General features: G+C 30.3%; 1 protein-coding gene across 3 annotated transcripts; it reads left to right on the plus strand.

Moving 5' to 3' along the window:
• The first annotated feature begins 1,261 nt into the window (after positions 1-1,261).
• Positions 1,262-7,931, plus strand: LOC129314240 (uncharacterized). Of its 3 annotated transcripts, none has more exons than XM_054957606.1 (6): positions 1,262-1,601; positions 2,197-2,322; positions 2,426-2,519; positions 4,954-5,088; positions 5,169-5,229; positions 6,506-7,931. In XM_054957606.1, the coding sequence occupies exons 2-6, from the start codon at positions 2,268-2,270 to the stop codon at positions 7,013-7,015; spliced, it is 855 nt and encodes a 284-aa protein (XP_054813581.1). In that variant the 5' UTR covers positions 1,262-1,601; positions 2,197-2,267; the 3' UTR covers positions 7,016-7,931. The 3 variants fall into 3 exon arrangements, with proteins under 3 accessions (XP_054813581.1, XP_054813579.1, XP_054813580.1); XM_054957604.1 differs by having other exon boundaries at positions 1,263-1,601; positions 2,250-2,322; XM_054957605.1 differs by having other exon boundaries at positions 1,267-1,601; positions 2,250-2,322; positions 5,172-5,229.
• Positions 7,932-11,032: the final 3,101 nt, after the last annotated feature.

Below are 11,032 nucleotides of genomic sequence, written 5' to 3' on the forward strand. Positions count from 1 at the left end.
TTACCTAGCTACCTTTATTTATATGTAAGAGAAAATTTATGATCAAGTAGTACTGCTACTTTAAGTTCAAAAAATCACATACTTTAGATGTGAAAGTACTTAAATGGAGGAACAACATGAGGCAAAAAGTCTTGCAAAAATAGCAAAGACCAACTAATATCTATGGGTTTATTGATAAAATCATAACTCATAATAGTTAAACATTATACAATAGTTAATAAATATTATGGTAATGTATATGAAGATAAAAAATAAAATATACTTTTAATTCTCTAACTTATATATTATATAAGGTTTCAATTTAATCCTTTAATTTTGAAAAGTATCCTTTTAGTCATTTAACCTTAACATCATTAGTTTCAAATGATTATTTTTTATTCCATTATTGTTATTTTGAAAAAATTAAACTTAATATGTTAATATTTGATAATATTTTGTTTATATTTGAAAGTTTAATGCAAAAATTTGTTGGGATAAAACTAACAATATTAAAGTTAAAGGATTAACAAGATACTTTATAAAGTTAAGAGACTAAAATAAAATATTATATAAAGTTAAATGATTAAATATATATTTTAGCTAAGATAAAATTAATGTATAAAAACAGATATTATACTAACGTATATAGAAATAAAATTAATTTATATAAACAAATCAATTGTTCCCAATCCAACTTTAATGCAAAAGTGTAATTTATAATCGTGTCGTATATTTTTTTTATTTTTCTACTATTTTTTATTTGTATTTTTCTTTGGAAAAAGGTCCACTTCCTTGCGATTTGCACAGAATTAAATAAAATTACTTTAAAAATAAAGCTAAAAATTTAAAAATATAAGATTTATTAATTTAACTAATTATATTTAAGAGTAATACGTATATTACAAAAGAAAAAAATTAAATATTTACCATTATATATTTAAATTTTTTATATCTAATCAAATCAAGATATATATATATATATATATTTTATAAATTATTTATTTCATAACAAACTCTTATTATAAAGTTTACATGTCTTAATATTAACACCTATGTAAGAGGTTGTTCCTGAGAATTGTACAGAGATTTTACACAGAGACACCTTGGCTATTAGGTATCCAAATGTAAAGTTGCTGTGATTTGGATGTTTTGCCCTGATTATTACAAAATACACACACACAATACATGCATAATACTTTTTTGGATTGATAATATAATAATAATTATAGTTATGGTTATAACAAAATAATTGTTACTGTTATTTTTCTTTTCTTTGGCGGAAAAGTTTCCACCTGTTCGGTTGTCTCAACTCGTTCGTGACTAGCCCGTCACTTTAATTTACTTTTTAAACTTTTTATCGTAATTTTTATTTGTTCGTCAAATTCGTAGTATGGCTATTCAATTGCATCAACTGCTCCTTATGTTTACTGAGTATTTTCGGATCTGAGATGGGTTTGCTTGATTTTGTGAGTGTGCGTTTCGAATGATGGTAGCAATCATTTTGCTCTGAACTTCCGATCATCTCTTGTTGTGGGTTCCATTTTCTCTCTCATCTCTTGATTCTAATTCCTTGCCATAATTCTGATCCAATGAGGAAGAAACTTGATACCCGTTTTCCTGCTGTAAGTTAATCCTGCTTTTCTTCATAAATTTTCTTTTTCTGGGCTCGGGCTTTTGGATTGTGCAGTGTTGTTCGGTGGCTCGGAAATCTATTGCAAAAGCAATAAGCTCTGTAATTTGAAGTGATTCAGCTAATTTGAACTTTGTGGGCTGAGTTATCGATCAGTATGATTATACTTTCGTTTCATTTCTGGAAAATCCTTATAATTGAAGTGGTTCGGTTTTTTGTCTTGTGGGCATTGAGAAGTTCTATAATATTTGTTTTAGATTATTGGCTTTCTTTGGGTTCTGCGATGAGGTTTAGTATTGAAATTGGTTTTGTTGGTTTCTATAAAGGAACTTTGCAGCAAAACTAACATATTTTCACATATAATTATTCAAACTGAAAATTTTATCTGTTTATTCATCAGAGATTCAAGTGACGAGTAAAAATATCTCTAAGGAACAAGGAGAGAGGAGGGGAGATGGAGATATATATGAGATGAAATGTCTAATAAATTTTTTGTTCATCCTTACAATGTTTTTCCCTATCCCAATAGAGTTGTTAAGCTGTAATCTTGACTCTGTTGGATCTTTCTATCTTCTACATATTATAAGGAATTAGATGTTGTACAAGCAAACTGTTACACGTTGAAGACATTAATCTGCAGGCTCGGATAAAGAAGATAATGCAAGCAGATGAAGATATTGGAAAAATAGCACTAGCAGTGCCTGTTTTAGTCTGTGAGTTTCTTTAACTTTCTCTTTCTGTCTAGTTAACCTTCGCCACTTGAAGTCCTTACCTTATCAGTTATATTTGGCTGACAATACTCTTGATTCTTTGCAGCAAAAGCTCTCGAGCTATTTTTACAAGATCTTTGTGACCATACTTATGATATAACTCTTCGTAGAGGAGCAAAGACCATGAGTGCATTGCATTTGTAAGTCAAGGACTACAAGGATATATATTGTGAAGAAATTCTTTTGCTATTAATTTGGATAGCTCAAGAATGTTGAATAATGTCTTAGAAATAGGATTTTCTGCCCATGTTCTTTAATTTGACTGGTGATTCTAGTTGATTTGCATGTCTGATTTACAATTGGTGGATGAAGTAAGTACAAACAATTTTTTTTTTTTTTTTTATGGTTGATACTTCATACTTCAAAAAAGGAGATAGCCTTTCGTATACATATTTGATAAGATATGATTGTAGTCTAGCATCAGTATTGTGTTTTTGCACTCGATATGATTCAAAACATTTTGAAATGCAATAGTACATGTTGAAAGACTTCAAAATGATAGAAAAACTGGTGAAGAATGTAGGTGACATAAATGAAGATGAAGGTTGTATTTAATTTGAACTAAAAATCTATTTTTAATCTTATACTTTTTTTGATAATAAATGTATTTTTTTTTTATGATCATTTGGGGACTAGACAAAATTTATTAGTGGCTTGGTAAGGGATGTATTTTTTGGTAATAAATGTATAATTAATCATCCTAAGATTCTATGTATTTTATTAGTGGCTTGTTATGATCGTTTTTATTTTTAAATTTGAAATGCTCGTTTAAAACTCAAGTTTTTTGTTTTTTACTTTTCTTATATTTGTGTGTGTCTATACACTCTTGTACCCATATCTTAAAATTTTAGAAATTGTCGTATAATCCATATGTCACATATTATATTCGGTTGTATCCAATACACACACCCTTAGCACTACTTTTTATGTGTGCTTTGCATTTTAGAAAGACTTTATCAGATGTTGGATAAAGATCAAAGTCGGCTTATTGATTAGAATGAGTTGCAGCCACCTGATTTCTTGGTTTCAAAAGTTTAATCTTAGGATGATTTTTTTTTTTTTTCCTTATGTTTCTTTTCAAGAATCTAAGAGACCCTTCAAAATATCACTTGGGAAGGGTGACTGGCATGTTGAAGTGCATGTAGGATTATGTAAGAAATAATTTAAACTTCTATGGAGTTTCTTTTTTTTTATAATCAAAGGAACAACTTCAATGGAGTTTTGATAGTATAGGATGTCACATTCCTCACTAAGTAGCATGGGATGCTCTATAAGGTATTAAGTGAGTTGATTTTCTCACCTCAACAACTAACTTTTTAGAGGGTGAGTTGACATAATTTTAGGAACATAGAAGGTTCCCTTTTGCCCTCTAAAAAACAGTGGCGGTGTGGAGCACTAGCTTTGGTTGCCATAATGGGCAGTGGCCTGGATTGGCAATGGCAATAGCGTGAGTGACAATGAGTCAAGGTGGATGACATTGACCCTCAAATGGTGATATAGATGAGGTGGTAGCAGCAGCCCATGGGGACATGCAGTGGGTGGGTGACGGTGATAGTTAGTTGAAACTAAAACTGGAAAATTTTTCTTTATGTTCATGAAATGTTTCCTTGTAAAGTTGTAGTAAAATTTAGATTGTTGTGAGTGCTTTTAATACAAACTCTTCATTTTTAGCAAAAGAAACAAAGTTTTTCTGGCTAAACAAACAAGACTTTTTAAATTCACCCAAAAGTAATATTCAAGTTGGTTGAGTAATAATCCATTGGGTGTTAATTGGTCAATCCCTGAAGTAGTTGGCATAAAACTCTCTTACCTTCATCATATTTTGATATTGTTGATTGACATCAATGTATGCGATTTGAATGCAGTTTTCTTAGATATATTGGAGATTTCATTTTGGTTGTCCTTTATCATCTCCCTAAAATTTTTTGATTGTTTTGATGGATAAATTCTTCCTTAATTTTGACTTGTGAGTTATAATGAGTTGTTCGCTCATTAAGGTTTAAATTATTGTCATTCTTGACAATACTCAAGCATGCATTATTTGTGTGTTACTAAACTACTCCTTCCGTTCCTATATATAAGAGGTTTTCTAAAATCTTTTTTTATCCTTAAATATAAGAGGTTGTTAGCATCTTTTTTAATGCATGGACCATTATACTCTTATTAAATTGAAAAGAGAAAAAGATAAGTACTCTCATTTATTTATTTTGGAAAAAGAGATTCATTTTTTATTTACAATAATGGGGGGCAAAAACAGAATGCTACTATGCTTTTAATTAAATAACCAACTTTTATTGACTTGCGTGATTCGATTAAAAACATTTTATATATAGAGACGGGAGGAGTATTTACATGGGTGACAATTATTCCTTGCCTGAATGATGCCTCATTGCCCAAAACTCCTAAGAAGACTATGTTGCTGGAATGACAGCTCAGGCCCTACCCTGGAAGTCATAATTTATTTTCTGAAATTTTCCTATGTTGACATTAGACTTTTTCTTACCTTTGTTCCCTAATTTTCTCTTGATTATGTTGCACAATATCTAGTCTAACCAGTGGTAATCTATATTGCAGGAAGCATTGTGTACAAAGCTACAATGTTTTTGATTTTCTGAGGGATGTCGTGAGCAGGGTTCCTGACTATAGTCAAGGGTGTGGGCATGGTCATTCTGAATCTGGTGCTGATGATCGGGTTGTTTCAAAGAGAAGGTTTGAAGTCAAAAAAATTTTTGTCCTTACCCTTCGATTGATCATGATTAATTGATGTGCTTAATAATCCTATGCTCTAGCAGGAAAGCTGCTGGTTATAATCACAGCGACAGTGATGAGGAATCTAAGAGGAGCAAGATGGTACGTACACTTTTTGTGATTATGGCATTATTATTTATGATAATATCATAAGATCATAGTACTCTTCTGCTTTCTTTTTAGATGTTGTGGACAGTTTAGATTAAGTATATGAACTCTGATGGAACTCACTGCATTATTAATTCCACATGCCACTAGTAGTCAGTTACAACCTCCTCCTCAATTGGAAAAGGAAGAGGAAAAATGGAAAATATAAGCAACTACTATTATGCTTGTCCAAAGCTTCTTTCTGACTAGACCCATCAAACTCATTTTAGCCCTACTATTTTCTGTGTTGATGGTTCATTAGTCATAATGGACTTGTGTTTTTCTCTGAGTTCTAGGCTCACAAACATCCTGTTATGCACTAATAATCAACAATACAATTATGTCTCTTACAATGAGAATCTAATTTTAGAACAAACGGTGATATATATATCTATAATATAAATATCCAGTTATATTCAACTTGTTTCTGTAATGGTAATGTCCCTGAGAGTCATTACCATGTTTTTAATTGGTACCAGATGAAATCTAATTCTTTTCTACAACAACAACAACAACAACAACAAGCCTTTATCCCACTAGGTGGGGAAATCTAATTCTTTTCTGATATGGAGAAAAAAAGAATGGGGCTATGTTTGGTGGGGGTAGAGGTAAGGGGGAGTGTAATCATGGAAAACATGTTACTTTTTCATGCAATGTCTATTATCCCTTTTTTATCATTACTCAACAATGTTTGTCCACTTTTATTGTTTTTAAGTAAGGCCATGGCCATTTGTCGTCTCAATCTGTCCATTATGTCAAACGTGCCCTAGGGAAGCATGTTGAATGATTAAAGGGGAAGGGGGTGAATAGAAAATAGTCATAATCTCAACATTACTCGAGCATGACCAGTCTAGTGGCTGTGATGACTGAGATGGAAAAAGTGATGTCTTTACAGGTTTCGGGGTTGAAAAGTAGAGAAGACAAATAGTGGCTGGAAATTTTATGAGCTTTTATACCTCTTGGTAACTATTAGCCTAATCTACTTCTCCTACTAACAATAATTCATGCTGATAATCTTAAGTTACAGATGAATACCCATATAGTATTTCATAACGGCGGTATTATTCTATCTCCCATCAACAATTCTCTGTTGAAACACAATTTTCATACATGTACAACAATTATAGCGTCTATTAAACTAGTCATTTATGGTCTTCAAAAACATGCTAGTTTCCTGAGAATGATGTTTCCTATCTTTCATTTGTATAATGCTGTCTGTCGTTCATGGCAGCATGAGTTGAACCACACAGGCAATACTGGAAGGGGAAGGGGAAGAGGTCGAGGTAGGGGAAGAGGTCGAGGTAGGGGCGCTCGAATTGTCGAAAGAGATAACTATCATCAGGAGGTTGAACCTGAGCCTTGCACCTTTTTTCAACAGAGCATCAAACATAATCCAAACACAAGTGTGATAGAGGAAAATGGTTCAGCTTATCCAAAAAAAGAAGAAAATGGTTCAGAGTTAAAGGAGTCACGGAAGGAAAATACTGTAGTTCCTGGTGAAGAAGGATCTCAGTCTCTCACTAATGTTGATTTGAACTCCAAAACTAATGAAAATGTAGGCAAAAATGCTGGCACAACTGCTCATGCCTCAGAGCCTGAACCTGCAACTGAGACCGAGCATGAAGATATCCCTGGCTGGTCCATTTCTGACATCGACAAGATGGCCATTGACTCTATGCAGCTTGTGCAGCTTGGTAGACGATTAGAAGAGGAAGAGGAAGATTATGATGAGGAAGGGTAAGTAATCATCACTTTTGATGGCAATCAGGTTTCTTTCAGGCGAAGGTATCACATGGTACTATCATTTTACTTGCATATTAAGAGGTTTATTTTCATTTTAAGAGTAAATCTATTGTTAAGAATTTACTCCCTCAGGTCCTTATTATTAGGTACCTTTTAGAAGTATTTTTTGGTCCTTAATATATGGCACAATATGAGGTATTGAGTACGTTTTTCCAACATTACCCCTATTTAAACTCATTAACAATGAGAAAGAATGTAATACAAAGTTGAAAAATTTTCATTTAAATAGGGGTAAAATTGGAAATTTATTTTATTTTCGAACATAGTTAAGAACTTAATTGGCCTTTCTTGGTTCCGGTGAGATAGTTGAAAGTGCCTTATAATAAGGACCAAAGGAAATATATTATTACATTAGAATATTAGCTTGCAAATAAATCATGAGTGTCAACACCGAAAATATACAGCTTAGTTGAAGAACAATAAGGTGCAAAATGATAGTGTTATTGATATTTCATTTGAAAGGATCAAGGTAAGTGACAAGCTCAAGAAGAAGAATAAAGCTATACATGTAATGTGGTGATGTCTAGCCTCAAGATATCCAAAAACGCGCCAAGTTGTTATAAAAGGGTCTGAATTTATTTTCTGTTTTTTCTGTTAGTAATGGTTCTCATGTAGTAAATTTAGATTTAAAATGTTAGTTTTGTGCATTAATGGATAATTGTCGGTAGGGGACAACCTTGCTAGTACAGGGTCTTACTCAGAAAGCATTGTGTTGTTCTAATTATTGTGTTACTCAAGCAAGATATTTGTTGTCTTGACAACATCATCATCATTTTTATTTGGAACCTAAAGCCTAAAGGCACAGATATCCTAATGAAAGCAAAATAAATTAAGGAATCATCATATGATTACAAGGGGTTGTTATTGTAGAATTACAATACATATTATAATGATTTTGTTGGCAAATTCCTTGTGGTACTGCAAGGAGTATGCTTTAATAAATGAGGAATGTAATTCTTTTTTAATTGAAAATAGAGAATATCATTCTCACTTTGCCTTAAGTTGCTTTGCATTTATGGCTCGTTTATGTCATCACAAATTTTAATATCTAAATTATTGTTGGGATCTTTGTGAGCGAGTAAATTTGCACAGTTATTTACTTCTTTAAACACTTGGTTAAGTATAACCGTCCAGTTTTTGAGAATAAATTTTTACTCAAAAAATCTGAAGGGTGTTGACTCTGTTTTGGGGCTTTTTGAATAGGTACCAAGGCAATATAAAACTGATTGTTTGACTATTAACTATGTTGGTGTCTTTATTTCTAACTTCCAATAAAAAAATTCGATAGTAATTGTGGGAGGAAATCTTTCTCTGAGTGTTTACTCAATTGGATAATACTTCTTTGATCTTATTTATAGGGCAAAGAAAGAAAAAATTTGGTCTTATTTGTAAGGTAAATTGTCAATTGTCAATTTTTTTTTTACATTTTTACCCTTATTAAATGCTTTAAATATAAATATCAGTAATGAAAGTTAAGAATATTTATTAGGGTTAAAAATAAAAACTTGTAAAATTTTAAGAAAAAGTTAACGAAGTTTAATATTTTTATTAATTTTAATTAAATATGTTGGAAGTGATTTATAAATAAGATGAAAGAGAATATATTATTTTTCTTCTCAATGAGATTTTATTGGATTAACACAAGGAATATATTATTTTTCTTCTCAATGAGATTTTATTGGATTAACACAAGGAAAACATATTAATGAGATTTTGCTTCAAGTATAATGCATTGTTAGAAGTGAAGTAAGCAACCTTTTCGGCTTGTAAATTTTTATTTTTAGTAAACAAAAAGCAACACGTCTAAACAAAAAAAAAACGTTGAAAATAAAACTATGACTCTTTTTCCTGCTTAAGCTATCCGATGTAAAAAAGTGTTGGACCATTTGGGTTCACTTAATCTTATAATCGCTGGCAAAAATATTGATAATTAAGTTGACACCAAATGATAAAAAATTAATTTTAGTACCAATTAAGAATTCTTAATATGTAAATTCTCTCTTTAAAAATAAAATAAAATAAGACAATCGGCTTCTGTTTTCAATTTCAATCCCAGTTGTCCACATTTTGCTTTTGCAATTAGTTTCTTTAAGCTTAAACTATAAACATTTTGGTCATTTCACTCATGCCCTAAAGGACTTGGGTCCTTAAAATGAATTCACATACCTTAAGTTAGAGCCGGTAATTACGGACTGACTAATGTCCAAACTTATAGAAAAGTTTAAATAACCAAACCTGATCCTAATCTCTCTAAGCATATTAAGCCTCCCCCAAATACTTGAATTATCGTATTTCTTAAAAAATTTGAACAAATTTCAATTTGTCCTTTAAAATTAATTTTTTAAGCTTTTAAAAAAAGTTAAAGGAAAAAAATGTCTTAAATTTTTTTGTGGCGGACGTTTAATATTCTAAATTTTTTAAACAATGCTATCCCAAAACTTTTAAAAAAGGTATAATATTATCTCACCATTAACCTAGACATCCCATCAAAATTTTGATTCTGCTAACAAATGTACACATGTTGCTCTCTTTCGTTGTTCTTCTTCCACAATTAAATTTGCACATGTTCCCTAACTTTCTCTCTCTCCCCCTTCCTCTCTGTCTAGTCTCTTCTCCCTTATGTCTTTCACCCTCTTTTGCAACAAGAACATCTACTAATGTACCAGGGGTGCAGTCAGGTCCGTGCATTCTTGTGCCCCAGACACAGGATCCACCTTGTGTTCATTTGATTGTGGAAGATGAACAACTTAGAGAGCAATACGTGTACATTTATTGATCAAAGTAATGATTTAATGGTCAACATATGTTTGGGTAAACAATGGGATGATATTGTATTTTTTTTTTAAAGTTTTGAGATGACATTACCCAAAAAAAAAAAAAGTTAGGATAGGCGCTTCTTATAAAAGAGTTTTAGGACATTATATTTTTGGAATACTTACAAAAAATAGGAGATTCACATTTGTTTTTAAATTTTATGGGTCTTAAATATTAAAAATCAAGATTAAAATACATTTTAAATATTATTTTGAGATATTTTATATATTAAAATAATAAAAATATAAAAATATGAATATTTTTAATTTTTTTAAATACTAAAGTACCAAACATATGGTCTCGATATAAAATAAATTAAAATTTAAAAGATTATTAATATTTAAGACTCCGTCCGTTAAAAAATGTAAGGTATTTTTTGAGGAGTTGAATATTAAAAAATGTAACGTATTTTTTGTTTTTCAAGATGTAATCATTGCTTTTTTTTTTTTCAAAAGTGCACCTATTAATAATAATTTTATATTTATTATAAGGTGTTTAATAGGGATAAATATAAAAAGATAGGGTTACTTTGAAAGTAAGTAACTATTTTATTGGGGTGAGATTTAGTTAAAAATGCCTTATATTTTTTAATAGAAGGAGTATATTTTAGATTTTTTTAAAAAAATTTTTGTTTTGGCTAAAACTCAAATTACCAGCTCTATTATAAGATAGAAAACTTCTCAATGAGGATTTATTTGCAATTTTTTCAAATTTTAATATAGTATCATAAAAATTGTGCATAAAATTTAGAAAAATGATAATAAAATCCCTCTGAATTATATAAAGAACAATTTGATCCCTCAAAATGTCATAATTTCACTAAAGTCTTTTGAAACTTTTTTGTCATTAATGAATTTAAATAAATGATCAAATTATCCTTGATATTGTGTTGGAAATAACAAGTAATGATAATAAATTTTGTTTAAATAATCACAATTTTTTTTCTTATATTCGCAATAATACAATGACAAATTACAATTTTGAATGTTAAGTTCTTGATGTTGCTACAAGTGTTGGAAATAGTAAGTGTCAATCACAAGTTTTGTTTAAATAATTACAACTTTCTTTCTTATATTCACAACAATACAATAACAAATAACAAATTTGCTTTCAAATTCCTAATATTGTTACAAGTGTTGGA

Source organism: Prosopis cineraria, unplaced genomic scaffold (genome assembly GCF_029017545.1).
Source record: "Prosopis cineraria cultivar Desert tree isolate PC_DT_omini unplaced genomic scaffold, ASM2901754v1 PC6, whole genome shotgun sequence".
Lineage (NCBI taxonomy): Eukaryota > Viridiplantae > Streptophyta > Magnoliopsida > Fabales > Fabaceae > Prosopis > Prosopis cineraria.